At 58.8% G+C, this 18271-nt stretch overlaps 1 protein-coding gene across 4 annotated transcripts in view; it reads left to right on the forward strand.

The window, feature by feature from the left end:
* The first annotated feature begins 5296 nt into the window (after positions 1–5296).
* Positions 5297–18271, forward strand: part of CELSR1 (cadherin EGF LAG seven-pass G-type receptor 1) — a 150743-nt gene continuing 137768 nt past the window's right edge. For 2 of the 4 annotated variants that reach the window (XM_073788044.1, XM_073788045.1), the window contains exon 1: positions 5310–9435. In XM_073788044.1, coding sequence (XP_073644145.1) covers positions 5838–9435 — 3598 coding nt within the window. In that variant the 5' untranslated portion in view covers positions 5310–5837. Of the gene's footprint in view, positions 9436–18271 lie in introns of all 4 variants that reach the window. The other 2 variants (XM_073788046.1, XM_033865831.2) reach the window with 2 other exon arrangements.

The following is an 18271-nucleotide window of genomic DNA, read 5'->3' on the forward strand; positions in this document are numbered from 1 at the left end:
ACGCAAATATCCATCAGGTGATGAATGGATAAACAAACCATGGTCTATTCATACAAAGGAATATTACTCAACCAGGAAAAGGAACGGAGCACTGACACAGGCTACAGCCCAGGCGATCCTTGAAATCATTATGCTGTGGGGATGGAGCCAGATACAAAAGGCCACGTGTCGTGTGATTCCATTGATACGAAATGTCTGGAACAGGCAGATCCATAGAGACAGAAGGTGGATTCGTGACTTCCGGGGCCAAGGGGAGAAGAAGGAGTGACCGCTAATGCACATGGGCTTCTTTCTAGGGTGATGAAATGTTCTGGAATTTGTTAGTGGTGACGGTTGCACAGCTTTGTGAATAGGCTAAAAAGCATTGAGCTGTACATTTTAAAAAGAGGGAATTTGTAAAATATATCTCTTAAAAAAAAAAAAATAGAGGAACGTGAAGGAGAAAAATAATCAAGGTGAGACAATAGTGCTTCCCAGAATTGGCTTCGTGATAATGTTTGTGTGGGGAGGGGGGCAGGAAACAACGATGATGATGATGTCAGTAACAATGATAACAGAACAAGGATACCTACCACGTGGACTCTGGTGAAATGCTGAATCTTCAGGTGGTGTCCGTGTCCCCCTTTCCCATCTGCGCACGAAGCGGTCTCCCACTGGGGGCTGTTCCTGCCATTCGTGGCCTTCCTGGGTCCTTGGGAGACCTCTTCGGACCAGCCGCCTCCCCCAAATGCAGCACCTGTGCCTTCCAGGTGCTCAGGTACTGAGTGGACCTTCCTTGTCTGCCAGCTCAGGTCATTCTCTGGGGGCTGGTGACCAGACCCGGGGACGAGAAGACGGAGTTTGTGTTCCAGCAACGCCCACCCCATGCCATGTGCTCTGTGCCTCGGTTTGCCAAGTGTCCTACAGAGTGGGCCCCCTCACCCTGCAGAGTCCCAGGAGCGCCAGGCAGTGTGCCCGGCCTACTCAGGGTCAGCAGGGCCTGCACACTGTCGGGCCTGTAGTGCCTGCGTGTGCACGGGCCGCCCAGAGCTTGGGCCTGTTGCCATCTGTGAGCTTGATGGGCATCTGTGCTAGGTAGGGCAGAGACTGTGCTTGGCCACTAGAGGCCAGTGTAGCCTGAGGTGGGACTGGCTCAGTGTGTGTGTGGGGGGCCAGGGTAGCAGAGAGGCACCTTGCCTTCCGCCGTGCCCCCCACCCCGGCTCCCCTAGAGTTGCAGTGGCAGCTTGGACATGAGACCTGTGCCCATCACCTCCATGCTCACAGCACTTCCAGTCAGTCTGGAGGTTGCGACTCCAAGCCCTGCCCATGCCAGCTTCCAGAACCTTCCAGAACCTTCTCAGAGCTGAGGCCTGCTGGTGATGGACCGGGCACGGGCTAGTCAGGCGCTGGCCTCTCGGGGAGCACCCGCAGGGGGTGGCCTCCCTGGAGGGGCCTTCACCCAAGGTCCCCTGAGGCCACACACCCCAGGCTAAGGGCCTGGGAGCCCAGAAGAAACCCCAGCATTTGTATTTAGAGGCTGTGCAACTTCCAAGCAGAAGAACAATTCTCTTTTTTTGTCCTAACGTTATCTGGGTCTTTCAGGGAAGCGCGAGTATGTACAATGTGCTCCGTGAGGGTCTAGATTCCCTCCACCCCTTGCTTCCATTAACCTCTAATTAAGTCAAGGTCCTGCTTTTGTTCCATGTTTTAACTTTCACAATTTTCCACAAGTCAAACCCCACCAAAGGTGAGGGGCACGGAGAGGAGGGGGGTGATGAACACTGCGCCCAAGAGGGTGTTCCCTCTGAATTCTAAAAAAAAGGGCGAAGTGGGGCCCAGGCCTGGACTTGCTTTTCCACTTTCACCAATAGGGTGTTTCTTTTAGCTCCTTCCTCTCTGTTTAAAGATTGGCCCAGGAATTTATTGTGTAAGGAACAGATTCCAGAATTCATGCGGGCTCTGGTTCAAGCCCCTGGCAAAAAGCGTTTTGAGCTCCTTTTTAGAACATGTACAACACTAGAAACCCATAACTTCTGCCTTTTTTTTTCTCTTTTTTAATTTTTTTGGTTGTGTTGGATCTTCATTGCTGTGCGCGGGCTTTCTCTAGTTGTGGCGAGCGGGGGCTACTCTTTGTTGCGGTACGCGGGCTTCTCATTGTTGTGGCTTTTCTTGTTGCGGAGCACGGGCTCTAGGCACGTGGGCTTCAGTAGTTGTGGCACGCGGGCTCAGTAGTTGTGGTGCACGGGCTTAGTTGCTCCGTGGCATGTGGGATCGTCCCGGACCAGGGCTAGAACCCGTGTCCCCTGCGTTGGCAGGCGGATTCTTAACCGCTGCGCCACCAGGGAAGCCCAACTTCTGCCTTTTTAAAAAAATTCTATTTTTATTTTTTAAAAGCATGCGGTTCACGTGAAACACCTCAGGGGTACATGCAAAATCTAAACACCAATTACGATTCACTGAGCCCGAGGAGGGGTGGCAGACCCTCCAGACGCACAAACAGTGGGAGAGGTGCGGCCTCTTTTTGCCAGCGGCTCTCAGGGGGACACAGGAGAGACCGCTGCGTTCCACCCACCCCCAAGGGAGAAGGGCAGGTGAACAGGACTCAGCCCCTCAGGTGGTGCTGGACAGGCCACCGCCATGTCGCACCCCTTCCCGTAGCCCCGGGCACGTGCCTTCCCCTCCTGGGCCCGGGATTACTTTCTACGAACAGTCTGGGTGGACAGCGTCAGGAGCGAAGCACAGACCTCCCCGGAAACCGGATGAAAGCTGCAGCCCCTGCCTCTCCACAGGCAGGGATGGTGCACACACCATTCAACTCACAATCTCAATCACATCCCTGGAGGCAGGGATGAAGCCCTGTGATCACGTGCTCCTTGACAGTGACACAACAGTCAAGGTTACCCACAGTAGGTCTGCACCTGAGCCGGGCCTAGGCCAGCCTCTTTATGCAAAAGATCTCGTTAATCCTCCAACAATGTTAGGAATCTAGACTCTTGTTATCTCCAGTTAGATGAGGAGCTAGGCCCTGGTGAAGCTTCCACCCCAGATAGTGGCAGAATGGGAACTCGACACGCTAAGACGCCAGCCATTTCAGACTCGTGACTTCTGTCCTGCGGAAGCAACTGGATCGCCCTGAAGTCGCGTCACAAGCCGCAGCCTGTTTTTAATTCCTTCCTCCTACCCCCCTCGAAAATTCTGGACCGTAGCATGCATACAGAAAAGTACACGAAGCATGCATGTAGAGTGCAATGTAAGATCGCAAAGCCAACACTTGGCCAACCCTCAGGTGTGGAAGCGGCCATGCCCCGCTCCCCAGCCCTGCTCCTGACCACACTCACATCATGCCCTTGCTTTGCTTAACCTTTTCCCTGGCTGCACGCACGCTAAACAGTGTGGTGGAGCGCGCCTGCTTCTGACCTGTATCTGAATGGAACCATCATCTGTCTCTCGGCCTTTTGCTGGGCATCCCGTTAGCAAGGTCTGTCCCTGTGTTCCTCTCCCAGCCCCTGGGACCAGGAAGTGGGTCCCTGCGATTCCCTTGCAGCGGGCAGGTGTCTTATTCCAGGATAGCAAGCCTACACCCAAACTCATTCACTGCGTTTGAATTTTCAAAAACCAGCAAGGGCAGTGCAACAGAACCTTTTGTTGATTTAAACCCAACCCACCCTATTCAAAGTCCCTGTTGCGAAATAAGCACTCTAGGGGTTCTCCAGCAGGGGTCCCGGGGTCCCCCCTCACACCGCCGCCTCCCCTTCACTCCGGCTGGGAGCTTTCCACGGTGAGGCCGGGATGGGGAGGGTCCTCCCAGCCTTCCTGACCCTAAAACTGCTGCCCTCTGACCCCTCCCAGGAAGACGAAGGGGCAGTCCGGGGAGGTCCTAACAGCCACATTTAAGGGATGGACTTGCCCCTCCCCGCCAATTTCCCTGCTGGGCTTGCCAGTGGAAACTCCCAGATTAAAAGGGTCCAAAGCAAATCTACCTTTTAGGTCAACAATAACGTCTTCAAATCTCTGCTAATGGGAAGAGAATGTTTATATTTGGCTTCAACCCCAAAACATTGTATTCAGCAACTTTCAAAAATACTGGTCGAGTTTACTTACTGATTTATTTTTTTGTGCCCCAGCTCCACACCTATCTGCACCTCAGCTCGGAAATGCGGCGGCCGCCCCCAGGTCAGAAAAACCTGCTCTGGAAACGAGTGCGCGACATCTCCCACCCCGAACGCTGCTGGGGCCGGGAGGGGCCTTGTCGAAGCAGAGACTCCGCCCCGCTCCCCACCGCCCCAGACCGCTGGGAGGCCGACGGTCTAGAGTGGGTTCTGGCATCCAGAGCTCTACGGACGACTAGTGCATCTCCCCACCCGGCGGTGGCACAGTCCTAAAGCCCCGCCGGAGGAGGAGGGGTGTCTCACAGTACTAATCCCCCGCCCCCAGGCTGCACCCCGCAAGAGGTGGGGCAGGTACCGTTTAGTTCTAAAGCGCCACCACCCCCAATCTGCGCCCCGCAGGAGGCGTTGGTGTGCATCTCAGTTCTAAAACTCCCTTCCCGGGCTGTTCCCCACAGGAGACGGCGTGCTGTCTTGGAGTTCTAAGTTCCCCCTCCCCTCGGTTCTCCGCTCCACGCCGCCTCCCGGCCCCGCGCTCGCGGCCGCCGCGCTGCGGCAGTAGCCGAGGGGCCCCGGGGCTGGACCGCGCGACCCCGAACGGAGCGCTCAGGCTGGTCGCACGCGCGGGAGACGAGCTCGCCTCCGCCGTCCCCAACTCCGCCATCCCCAGCTCCAATCCCAAATGTCAACCCGGACTGTTTTTCTTTTCGATTAAAAGTTTCGTTTTAAACCCAGTGGGACCCGAATCCGGTTAGCTGCCTATAGAATTTCAAAGTCCAGGGAAGTTTTGTCGGGTAAAGCACTTTAGCCTCCGGCATTTTGCTGTAACTCTGTAAGCGCGCCCCAGCAGCCGCCGCGGAGAGACCCGACCTTCTCCACGGAACCTCCGCACCCTTCCCTCTCCCCTCCCGGGTCCAACCCGCGCGTAGGCCGGGGCGGCGGACTCCGCGGATCAGTGTTGCCGGGTTGGGGTGGGGGGCTTTCGCCGCGCCCAGCACCCGACGAGTGGAGCCACCGCCTCACTTGCAGTAGCCGCACCAGGCCCCCCAGCCCGCCTTTCCCGGCCCTGCTCCCTCGGCCCCGCCCACCAGGGAGGCAGGGAGGGGAGGCCGCCCGGGAGTGAACCCGGCCCCCCGCCCCCGTCACCGCTGCGCCCCCGCGTCTCCATAGCGATTCCCCCGGCGCGCACCTCCGGGCCGGCCCCCCGGCCCCCCGGTTTGAACAATACGCGGCGGGGCCGGGGGCGGGGCCGGGCCTGGCCAGGGGCGGGGAGAGCGCGGGCGCTGGGGGCGCGGGCCGAGCGCACCGCCCAGGCAGCAGCCGGCCGCCGGGGTCTGAGCAGCGCGGTGCGGCCCAGCCCGCTCCGGGAGCGCAGCCCTCGCCCCGCTCCGGGCCCGCCCTGCTTCCCACGCCGCCCTGCCGAGCCAGCGCGGGAGCCACCTGGAGCCACCTAGAGCCGCCGCCACCGCAGGTTGATGCGCGGCGCCCTCCCGGGACGCGCGGAGGAGCCATCTTGAAACCAACTTCGCAAACTTTCGCAAAGTGCTCTCGAAGTGGAAGCTGCGGGGGAGACCGGGAGCCCGGCCCCCGGTGTCCCCGCCAGGGCCCCCGGGGAGGCGGGGCGCGAGCCGCCCCGAGGGCCCGGCACAGGCCGCGCGGGAGCCGCCCCCCGGCCGCGCCGGGTGGATGCGGAGCCGCGCCGGGTGCATGGATTGTGCTCGGGCGCCCGGCTCGGGCTCGGGCTCCGGGCCATGGCGCCGCCGCCGCCGCCGCCGCCCGTGTTGCCTGCGCTGCTGCTCCTGGCTGCGGTCGCCGCCCTACCGGTGCTGGGGCTTCGAGCGGCCGCCTGGGAGTTGCGAGTGCCCGGCGGGGCCCGCGCCTTCGCCCTCGGGCCCGGCTGGACCTATGCGCTGGACGCGGCGCTCACGCCCCGAGCGCTGCGGGAGCTGCTGGACGTGAGCCGCGACGGGCGGCTGGCGGGGCGGCGGCGTGGGCCGGGCGCGGGGCTCCGGGGCTGCGCGCGCCTGGGGGGACGCCCGCTGCCGCTGCATGTCCGCCTGGCTGCCCGTAGCGCCCAGACGGCGCTGAGCCTCCGCTTGCGGGCACGCGCGCACGGTCCCGGTTGCAGCGCCCGGCCCCGGCGCGGGCGAGCTCCCGGCGCGGAGCTGCGCGCGCGGGCTGTGCTCACGGTGCCTGGCCCCGGCGCGGTGTTCTGCTTCCCGGGACCCGGCGGCGGCGGCGGGGCCACGCTGCACTCGGCGCTCGAGGCCCTGACCACTTTCCCCGCCTGCGGCTGCCCGCCGCGCGCCGGGTCCCGTTGCCCACGCCGCCCTGTCTGCCTGCCGCCTGGTGGCTCGGCCCGCCTGCGCCTGCTCTGTGCCCTGCGGCGCGCGGCCGGCACCATCCGGGTGGAGCTGGCGCTGGAGGCGGCCTCGGGGACACCCTCCCCATCGCTGTCGCCGCCAAGCCTGCCTCAGGTCGGGGCGGGGGCGGCGCGGCGGGCCCGGCGGGGCGCTGGCGGCAGCACTACCCCGCAGTTCCAGCTGCCCAGCTACCAGGTGTCGGTGCCTGAGAACGAGCCGGCGGGCACCGCGGTCATCGAGCTGCGCGCGCACGACCCGGACGAGGGCGAGGCGGGGCGCCTGAGCTACCAGATGGAGGCGCTGTTCGATGAGCGCTCCAATGGCTACTTCCTCATCGACTCCGACACGGGCTTGGTGAGCACCGCCCGCGCGCTGGACCGCGAGACCAAGGACACGCACGTACTCAAAGTGAGCGCTGTGGACCACGGCTCGCCTCGGCGCTCGGCCGCCACCTACCTCACCGTCACAGTCAGCGACACCAACGACCACAGTCCGGTCTTCGAGCAGTCTGAGTACCGCGAGCGAGTGCGCGAGAACCTGGAGGTGGGCTACGAGGTTCTGACCATCCGCGCTACCGACGGCGACGCGCCCTCCAACGCCAATATGCGCTACCGGCTGCTGGAGGGCGCGGGTGGTGTCTTCGAGATCGACGAGCGCTCGGGCGTAGTGCGCACCCGGGCCGTGGTGGACCGGGAGGAAGAGGCCTCCTACCAGCTGCTGGTGGAGGCCAACGACCAGGGCCGCAACCCGGGCCCGCTCAGTGCCACTGCCACGGTGCACATCGTGGTGGAGGACGAGAACGACAACTACCCCCAGTTCAGCGAGAAGCGCTATGTGGTCCAGGTGCCCGAGGACGTGGCGGTCAACACGCCCGTGCTGCGAGTGCAGGCCACAGATCGGGACCAGGGCCAGAACGCGGCCATACACTACAGCATCATCAGCGGGAACCTCAAGGGGCAGTTCTACCTGCATTCGCTGAGCGGCAGCCTGGATGTGATCAACCCCCTGGACTTCGAGGCCATCCGGGAGTACACGCTGCGCATCAAGGCCCAGGACGGGGGCCGGCCTCCACTCATCAACTCCTCGGGGCTGGTCTCGGTGCAGGTGCTGGACGTGAACGACAACGCCCCCATATTTGTGAGCAGCCCCTTTCAGGCAGCCGTGCTGGAGAACGTGCCTCTGGGCCACTCGGTTCTGCACATTCAGGCGGTGGACGCAGACGCGGGTGAGAACGCGCGTTTGCGCTACCGCCTGGTGGACACCGCCTCGGCCTCCGTGGGCAGTGGCGGTGCTGGGCCCCAAGACCCCGCTTCGGCCGCGGACTTCCCTTTCCACATCCACAACAGCTCGGGCTGGATCACCGTGTGTGCGGAGCTGGACCGTGAGGAATTGGAGCATTACAGCTTCGGGGTGGAGGCGGTGGACCACGGCTCGCCGCCCATGAGCTCCTCCGCCAGCGTGGCCATCACGGTGCTAGACGTAAATGACAACGACCCCATGTTCACGCAGCCCGTGTACGAGCTGCGTTTGAACGAGGACGCAGCCGTGGGGAGCAGCGTGCTGACCCTGCGGGCCCTCGACCGGGATGCTAACAGTGTGATCACCTACCAGCTCACCGGCGGCAACACGCGGAACCGCTTTGCGCTCAGCAGCCAGAGCGGCGGCGGCCTCATCACGCTGGCGCTGCCGCTGGACTACAAGCAGGAACGGCAGTACGTGCTGGCGGTAACCGCATCAGACGGCATGCGCGCTCACACTGCGCAGGTCTTCATCAACGTCACCGACGCCAACACCCACCGGCCGGTCTTCCAGAGCTCGCACTACACCGTGAGCGTCAGCGAGGACCGGCCCGTGGGCACCTCCATCGCCACCATCAGCGCCACCGACGAGGACACCGGCGAGAACGCCCGCATCACCTACGTGCTGGAGGATCCCGTGCCGCAGTTCCGAATCGACCCCGACACCGGCACCATCTACACCGTGACAGAGCTGGACTACGAGAGCCAGGCCGCCTACACGCTGGGCATCACAGCTCGGGACAACGGTGTCCCTCAGAAGTCCGACACCACCTCCCTGGAGATCCTCGTCCTGGACGCCAATGACAACGTACCGCGGTTCCTGCGGGAATTTTACCAGGGCTCCGTCTTCGAGGATGCTCCCCCGTCAACCAGCGTCCTCCAGGTCTCGGCCACGGATCGGGACTCGGGCCCCAATGGCCGCCTGCTGTACACCTTCCAGGGCGGCGACGATGGCGATGGGGACTTCTACATTGAGCCCACATCTGGCGTGATCCGCACCCAGCGCCGGCTGGACCGGGAGAACGTGGCCGTGTATAATCTTCGTGCCCTGGCCGTGGACCGGGGTAGCCCGGTGCCCCTTAGCGCTTCCGTGGAAATCCAGGTGACCGTCTTGGACATTAACGACAACCCTCCGGTGTTTGAGAGGGACGAGCTGGAGCTGTTTGTGGAGGAGAACAGCCCGGTGGGGTCCGTGGTGGCGAGGATTCGAGCTAGTGACCCCGACGAAGGCCCCAACGCCCAGATCATGTACCAGATCGTGGAAGGCAACGTGCCTGAGGTCTTCCAGCTTGACCTGCTGAGTGGGGACCTGCGTGCCCTGGTCGAGCTGGACTTTGAAGCCCGGCGGGAGTATGTGCTCGTGGTGCAGGCCACGTCGGCCCCCCTGGTGAGCCGGGCCACGGTGCGCATCCGCCTCGTGGACCAGAACGACAACCCGCCGGTGCTGCCGGACTTCCAGATCCTCTTCAACAACTATGTCACCAATAAGTCCAACAGCTTCCCCACTGGTGTGATTGGCCGTATCCCGGCCCATGACCCTGACCTCTTGGACAGCCTCAACTACACCTTCCTGCAGGGCAACGAGCTCCAGCTGCTGCTGCTGGACCCCGCCTCGGGCGAGCTGCAGCTCAGCCCCGACCTGAACAACAACCGGCCTCTGGAGGCGCTCATGGAGGTGTCTGTTTCTGGTGAGTGGCCCTGGGGGCTCCGCGGGGCCACCTGGAGAGCTGCGGGGACCTGCCCCGAGCCCGCCCGGCTTGCCGGGGCGCAGTCAGGCAGGGCCCGGGTAGCTCTGGGGATTTGTGGCCTCCGGTTGGATGGTTGGATACCGCTAGCCCAGGACGTGCTCCTCAACCAGGCCGGGAGAGTGAGAGGGGCACCGCACTGCTGCCCTCAGCGTTTTTGCTGGGAGCAGGCCTGGGCTTTTTCAAGTTCAAGACCGGGGCTTCCTGGGCTTTTCTCAGAGGGTCTGGCTCCCGAGTTGTGCTGTGAAAACCTGGTCTCGGGGGTTATCTGAGCGTCTGGTTGGCTTGGTGATGCTATGTAGTCAGCCACATGCCTGTCTGGAAAGGTCAGAGGTCACCGTGCGCCCATGTGCCAGTTCGTTCTTGGGTGGGACCGTTGGAAATTGCCGGATGGGTCCTTGAGTCACCCTGCAAGACAGCTGGAGTTAGTTCCTTTCGTGTGTCTTTTCTGTCTCCTCCAGGTTTTAACAGTCGGGCTTAAGTGTGCTCACCTGTGTGGGAGCTCTTTGAAAGCGCAGCCTCGTTTGATCTTGGCTTCAGCTCCTGGACGTGGACTTGTAATTTGGTTGTTACTTAGAGGCCTGCCTGGGTTGGTGGTGGAGCCAGTGTGGGAACCCTGCTTGCCCGCTCTGGGCTGGAGGGAGGATGTCTCAGCTCAGCCAGCCAGACCCAGGCAGTCAGGGGTGGGTCCTCCACGCTGCTGACCTCCCTGTGTCAGGTGGAGCTGCGGGGCCAGAGAGGGGGACAAACAGGAGGGCACGGAAGAGAGAGAGAAGGATTTGGCCGGGCCAGGGGGTGGATTGGGGAACAGTAAAGAGACCCTCAGTGACTCCTGCAGGCAGGTGACCTTAATTAGGAGACCAAACTATCACCAAGAAAGGTTAGGATCTGTGGGTTGAGTCAATGTTTCAGATGAATTGTTTAAACAATAAATTATTACAATACAGCATACCCATGGGAGCCCTGGAAGAATTAAAAAGTTAATTTTCTGATTTATTTTGTTTCCGCATTTGGCTGTAATTCTTTATTTACTAAGGATTGGGTAGCAAAGAGTTTCCAGTTTGCTTATAAAATCTGGAACGTACAGGTCCAGTTTTGAGGCCATGGGATACTGCAACATTGATGTTGTCAGCCCAGTCTGTCTGTAGGTGAATATTGTGGCTTTTGTGAAGTTGTGAATGTGTGTAGAGAATACGGATAGGCCTTTAAGGAGAATTGTCAACCAGGGTTGTGGATTTTCCGAGCAGCAACAATTTTGAAAAAAGGTCTCTTTCATAAATTTCCATTTGCATTTTCTCTTTCTTTATCCCCCGTACTGCTTTACCTACTAGATAAAGCAGAGTGGATGGAAAATTTAGCCTATATAAAAATGACTTGGGGGGTACTTCCCTGGTGGTGCAGTGGTTAAGAATCCACCTGCCAGTGCAGGGGACACGGGTTTGATCCCTGGTCCGGGAAGATCCCACATGCCACGGAGCAACTAAACCTGTGTACCTCAACTACTGAGCCTGCGCTCTAGAGCCCGTGAGCCACTACTGCTGAGCCCCTAGAGTCACAACTACTGAGCCCGAGCGCCTAGAGCCCATGCTTTGCAACAAGAGAAGCCCCTGCTTGCCTCAACTAGAGAAAGCCTGCGCGCAGCAACGAAGACCTAACGCAGCCAAAAAAAAAAAAAAAAAAAAAAAAGACTTGGCAACATCATAGGGTTTTGAATTTACAGGGGCTATGGTGCTCTAGCGGGAATGGGTGCATGCCGGGAGCAGGGATGTTTTGTGTGCCTGAAACATCAGGAATGTGGCCTCCCCTATGATAGCTGGATAAAGGGTTTAAGATGGATTTTGTTCAAAAGAGGTTAGTTACTGAGGGCCATCTTGCCTACCGGGTGGAACCACAGCCAGGACCACAGTTGAAGGTGGGTTGGGTGTTCCATTCTATGATGTCATTGTCCCAGTGATCCAGTTTGGGCTTCCAGTCCTTGTGACGTACCCTCGTGTCAGTCAGGCACTGGGGCCTCATGTCCACCCTCCCAGGTGGTGATGATCACCTTGTAATGGGTTCTGCCTGGATATCAAGCAGTTTTGTAAACTCTTTTACCTACACCATCACTTATTCCTCTGGTACCTGGGAAGTGAGTGGCATTAGGTGGCTGCCCATTACACAGATGAAGAGACTGAGGCTCAGAGGTGTTACGTCACTTCCTCAGGGTCACATAGCCGGCAAGCAGAGGCACCAGGCGTCCACCCAGATCTAAGCAAGACAAGCTGGCTCTTCACACTCCCCTCTTACCTGAGAGAAGAGTTTTGTTTTTGTTTTTGTTTTTTTGCGGTACGCGGGCCTCTCACTGTTGTGGCCTCTCCCGCTGCAGAGCACAGGCTCCGGATGCGCAGGCCCAGCGGCCATGGCTCACGGGCCCAGCCGCTCCGCGGCATATGGGATCTTCCCGGACCAGGGCACAAACCCATGTTCCCTGCATCGGCAGGTGGACTCTCAACCACTGCGCCACCAGGGAAGCCCTGTTTTGGTTTTTTTATTTAAATTGTATTTCATTTTAGTTACTTCTTTAAAATATAAATTTATTTATTTATTTTTGGCTGTGTTGGGTCTTCGTTACTGCACGCGGGCTTTCTCTAGCTTTGGTGAGCAGGGGCTACTCTTCGTTGCGGTGCACGGGCTTCTCATTGCAGTGGCTTCCCTTGTTGCAGAGCGCGGGCTCTAGGTGCGCAGGCTTCACTAGTTCTGGCATGTGGGCTCAGTAGTTGTGGTGCACGGGCCCAGCTGCTCCGCGGCATGTGGGATCTTCCCGGGCCAGGGATTGAACCCGTGTCCCCTGGCAGGCAGATTCTTAACGACTGCGCCACCGGAAGAGAAAAGTTTTGAGGAATTAGTTGCTAAGCTGAATTGTTTCAGGGCCGAATCCTTGCCCTGGTTTAAGTAGGCGCCTTGGGGTCCTATACAACTCTCTGACCATCTGACGACTATTTAATGGTTCAAAGAAAAAAATATTGTAAACTATGAAACTATAAAATATGTAATTCCGAACAGCAAAGCAAAAAGGTCAGCCTTTGAATTAACCAGACTTGGATTCTTAGGTTTTTTAAAAGAAACAATGGGGAAAGCTGTGGTTTCAAACTCACAAGCTATTTTCAGTGAAGTGTGATTGGCTTCCCCGGGTTTACAGCCATACCCTGTGGCCTCTAGCGCATTATTACCGCCCTCGAGGTGCTGGAAAGCAGAGCCCATGGGTCTTCCCTAGTTGCGCAGTGGTTAAGAATCCTCCTGCCAATGTAGGGGACGTGGATTCGAGCCCTAGTCCAGGAAGATCCCACATGCCGCAGAGCAACTAAGCCTGTGCGCCACAACTACTGAGCCTGCGCTCTACCGCCCGTGAGCCACAACTACAGAGCCGGTGTGCCACAACTACTGAAGCCCGTGCGTCTAGAGCCTGTGCTCTGCATCAAGAGAAGTGACCACAATGAGAAGCCCGCACACCGCAAAGAAGAGTAGCCCCCGCTCGCCACAACTAGAGAAAGCCCGCGCGCAGCAACAAAGACACGACGCAACCAAAAATAAATAAATAAATAACTAAATAAAAAGAAGAGCCCAGCTGTCCACTAGGTTTTGTGGAAGCCGTGCCAGGAAGGGCTGGGTGCCTCCAGAAGTGGAGCCGCTGGGAAGGTGCACAGGATTGCGGGGACCGGGGCGGGGGTGGTGGGGTATGTGGTACCCAAGATGGACATGCTTGGGAGGAGGGCAGCTCCTTTTGCCTGGATGGGGGCGTTAGTACAATCATTGGACTGGGAGCAGATAGTGTTGATGGTTTTATGTGGCCCACCAAGGACAAAACCCTGAACATTTTCTGATTTCTGAGTATAGTCACGTTCAAATTGCTCCCGTTTTTAGATAACAGCCAGTGATACGTGGTGTTTGTTTTATATGTGACAGTTTTTTTAAAAAAATTTTTTAAATTTATTTCTGGTTGTATTGGGTCTTCGTTGCTGCGCACGGGCTTTTCTCTAGTTGTGTCGAGCGGGGCCTACTCTTCGTTGTGGTGTGTAGGCTTCTCCTTGCGGTGGCTTCTCTTGTTGCCGAGCACAGACTCTAGGTGCACGGGCTTCAGTAGTTGTGACACGTAGGCTCAGTAGTTGTGGCTCACGGGCTCTAGAGTGCAGGCACAGTAGTTGTGGCTCACGGGTTTAGTTGCTCCGGGGCATGTGGGATCTTCCCAGACCAGGGCTCGAACCTGTGTCCCCTGCATTGGCGGGCGGATTCTTAACCACTGCACCACCAGGGAAGTCCCTACACGTGACAGTTTTTGAATGAGATTTAAAATTCTACGATAGGGGCTTTTGTACTCTGAATGTTTATAAGAGCCGTGTTTGCATTTTAGAAAGCAGCGTGGCTAATAACCCAACGGGACTGTCACATGTGGAGTCCCTTAGGTAGTTTTTCTAGATGTTGGTCATTTAGTAACACGGGCCTTTTAAATTCGACTTGAACGTGTGTGTCCCTGTGGGTGTCCAGCCGTGAGCTGCACATCATGGAACGCGGCATTTGGTGGAAAATGACCTCGTGCTTGTGGGCATGTGGGCCAGTGGGAGTGGGAAAAGTAGCATTTTGCGGGGTAAAAATGATTGGGCCATGAGTCATTCAGACGTGTCAGAAAATACTGGAAGTCGTGAAATAACAAGATTGAATAACCTTTATCCGTTTACTCTGGTGGGGACTCAATGGGATAACGCCGTCCAGGCTTGATAAAGTTTTAAAAAGTGTTTGCCGAGTTAAATACAGGATATCGTAGTGACTCTGGTGGCCAACAAGGAAGCAGGGACGTGGGCATCGTACCAGGCAGCGTCTGGAGGCAAGCGTTATGCTTCTTTGCTGAATCTTACCCTGTGGAAAAGGGTCAGACCAGCTTAAACCACGTCAGTCGTCGAGCTGGATTCTCCAGTAACATAACTTACCCCGGAAGAGTTAGGTACTTTGGGAAGCTAGTTAACTGTCTCAGCGCTTTAGTATCTGGAGGTAGTCACTTGGTAATATACTTTCAGAAACACTGGCTCAGAAACAAGGGAGTGTTTATTTGTTTATCGAGCGCCTACTCTGTGCCAGGCCTACCGTGTCCCAGGCCCTGGAGAGGGAGGTTGGGTGGGGACAGTCGATAAACAGGGAAGTGAATTCAAGGGGAGCGTGGGCTGGGGACTCCCCTGTGCCAAGGTGAGTGTGATATGCCTTCCCGCCAGCTGAATCCCCTCCCCCGCAGCTGAGCTGCTGAGGGGGATGGGTGGATGGAGGGGATTTGGGAGGTTAGATGGTGAGATGTGGAGGTGAGGGTGGAGTTGATCAGCCCACGCGCTCCTCGTGCTAGGACCCTCCCCCACTACCCCCGCACCCCGACCCTGTGCTACCTGTCTGCTCCTGCAGCAGCCTCAGCGGTGGAAGGTATCGTCTCATCGAGGAGCAGACCAGGGCCCCCAGAGGCTCGACCCCACATCCAGGGCACCCGGCTTGTGGTGGCAGCTTTGGGATTTGAACCCGGGATGGCGGCTCTCAGGCTGTGCTTTTGGGAACATGCAGATGAACATGGGGTGAGGATGTGCGTGCACCAGGGGAGGACCCTGAGGCCACTTTGGACCCCGTGCAGCTGGGCACCTTTGACCTTGTCGTGAAGACGGTTGGACGTACGGGTCTGGGCAGGCGAGACCAGCTGGGGCCACAGCCAGAGGTGGTGAGCGTGGCCCCGGGGGTGACAGAGAGGACCATCATGGCCGCAGGGGTGGAGGGCACTCGGGCAGAGGACCCCTGTGATGGGGACATGGGTCAGGTGCAGCCTGGGGGGGCCCAGGCAGGCTGGACCTGCATGAGAGCTGGAGCTGGAATAGCCACCCGCAGGAGGACAAAACCAAGGGTCCGAGGCCCTGGAGGCTGAGGGAGTGTGAGGGCCTGAAGGGGGTCACCAGTGTTCAGGGAGCCTCAGGACAGAGGTGTGACTTGGGTTAGCCAAGGGGAGGTCCTTGATGGTCTCCATGAGAGCCGGGGTGTTGTGGGGCTTGAGGAGCAGAGGACTGAGTGGCCGGGTGTGGGGGAAGCTCAGAGGGAAGGTGGGATGGCCATGGGGACCCAGGCAGAGTCGACAGTCAAGAGGGGTTGACCAGTTAACGTGCACAGCCGTCCTGGCCCGTCCTGCAACGCTGCTGCTTGCGCAGGTGTTCATCTGTCCCAGGCGCTGGCACCTTTGGGGGGCACTGGACTGGGGGGATAGGCCTCAGTGGCAGTCAAGGGCCTGCCGTGGCCCAGCTGAGTGTCGATGGGGCTGCAGGAGTCGGGGCGGGGACGGCAGCGTCCGCTTCTCTTTGAGTCACGGGACCCCTGATGCGGGAACAGGAGTGCGGGGGGGGGGGGGGATGGGCAGGGGCTGAAGGCCACAGGTGACCTGACTCACAAGGACCCAGCTTTCCCCATCTCAGCACTGCCTACCTGGTGACATGAGGTCTCCATCTGTCCCCACGTACCAATGAGGGCGACAGAGAGACTGTTTTTTTTAAATCCGGGAAACGTTGCAGCCACATGAGCACTTCGGAAGGAGGGGTGGCACTGATATCATACCTGGAAAAGTGACTGGTGTTGGTGATGCCACAAGTCTGTCCAGAACCTGGTGTCACTGTTGAAAGTCCGCTTTGGTGTGGGCTGCTGCACGCACCTGTCCATTTGGACACCTGAGAGCAGAAACCCGTTAAGGAACCGGGTGGGTGGGAGGATGGGTGCCGGGGCCCTGGTAGCAGAGTCTGTGCCCCCCGGGGCGTGTAGTCTGGCTGGGTGTGTAGTCTGGCTGGGCACTTGCATGCAGACAGAAGTAGATTTTATCAAGGGGGGCAGAGAGTGCGGAAAATATTCTGAAGATTGGCTTGATTCTTTTCAACTCACAGCCTTGGGGGAAAATAGTTTTCGGTTTTTTCTTCTTCTCTCACCTGAGCACGTAGGTTCTTATCAAAGCCCTTCTTGGATATTGGGTGGAGGAGGGATAGTAAATAACCGTCTTCCTTTCTGCATGTTTGTTTTGGAAGGGTAACCGGGGTAACTCGGGTTAGGGACCCAGGTTGTGGTGGACAGAGGGAAGTAGCCTTTTGTTCTTGGGGACAACGGGCCCCCCTCTGCTTTGCCCTGTAGGCCTGAGGCTCGGCACACAGTAGGTGCTCAGCAAATCTGTGGATAATTTATGGAATGATGCGGAGGGGTCCGGGGGGAGGGGCCACGTGCCAAGGCCAAGGGCTCCTCTTCTGCCTTCACTTAGAGGACAGGTGCGGCGGGGAGGGGGCCTGTGCAGAGGACAGGCCACTCTCAGTTCCTTCCATGCTTGGCTGGGGGCTTGGCACCGGGTGGAAGGAATGGGCTGTTTTCAGGAAGACTCCAATGGCTGAGTTCTGCTTTTGCTTCAGGTAAGAACTTGCGGCTACCTGGCTCATCACCTTTTTGGGCGTGAACATTCCGAAGCTGGGAAAAGCCCAACAGGAGACTTTATCATTTTCATCACTCTGTTGAGTGTCTATTGATGTCCTGGATAAAGGCCATGGTTTTTTCTTAAACACACAGACACGCACGTGTACACATATACACAGGTACACATGTACGCATGTCTACACGCGAACAGACCCACACGTGGTTTAAACAACTACTTTAAAGGCAAACTATGTTACAATAACCTTGCCTTCCACCCACTGCACTACTGGGTTTTTTTTTGTTGTTGTTTTTTGCGGTACGCGGGCCCCTCACTGTTGTGGTCTCTCCCGTTGCGGAGCACAGGCTCCGGACTCGCAGGCTCAGCAGCCATGGCTCACGGGCCCAGCCGCTCCGCGGCATGTGGGATCTTCCTGGACCGGGGTTCAACCGGGGCACGAACCCCTGTCCCCTGCATCGGCAGGCGGACTCCCAACCACTGCGCCACCAGGGAAGCCCCTGCGCTACTGGGTTTTAACCTTTGCCGTTGTGGTGGAGGGCATGTGGGCCCACACAGGGGGTCCCTCGGAGCTGGGGGCCTTGTGCAGGGGTTTGGGAACGCATGGAGGATCGGGGGCCCCGTGGAAGGGGCATCGTGCTAGCCCTTGGCCGGCGGACGCCGCCATGTCAGGTCCTCAGCGCCTGGCAGGTCAGCAGCTGAGGCTGCAGGGAGTGGCCTTGTGGGCACCTTTCCACGTGCTTTTCCGTTGGAGCTGCCGGTGCAGGTGAACTGCAGGTGAGCAGGTGAGCTGGTGTCCTTTCTCCATGAATCTTGGGGGCGAGGTGACAGTGCCTCCGTTTTCTAGGCAGGAACCTGAGATGGGCTGCCCCGCCCCTCACCTGTCGTCACGTTTCCTGAAAGGGTGGACACTTCCGGGTCCCCGAATGCCTTGTGCTGTCTCTGGGGAGCTGGGGGGTTATGGCCCCCCTCCCTAACCGCTCCCCTCCCTGGCCGGGCCCCCCTCCTCCTCTTTGCTGTGGCTTCACGGTCCGGGGTCAGTGCCTGGCCCTCGAGGACCAGGCGGCCCACGGTGCAGGAGGCTGGCCTCAGAGCCGGACGGGGCACCTGGGCTGGTCACGTGAGAGCACGGCCACCACGCTGTTCCGGCTTGTGTGCTTGGGCTCTGCCTGCGTCATCTCTCTGGGGTCTCAGAGAACCCTCATTTCGCAGCGGAGAGACTGAGGCCGGTGAGCTGGTGGTGGGGAGGGCCGGGCCCAGACCCTGGTGTCTGAGCGCTCTAACTACTGTGGTGACCACCCCCTTCAATCCCCACCTTCGGCCAATGGC

The sequence above is a fragment of the Tursiops truncatus genome, chromosome 11, assembly GCF_011762595.2.
Source record: "Tursiops truncatus isolate mTurTru1 chromosome 11, mTurTru1.mat.Y, whole genome shotgun sequence".
NCBI lineage: Eukaryota > Metazoa > Chordata > Mammalia > Artiodactyla > Delphinidae > Tursiops > Tursiops truncatus.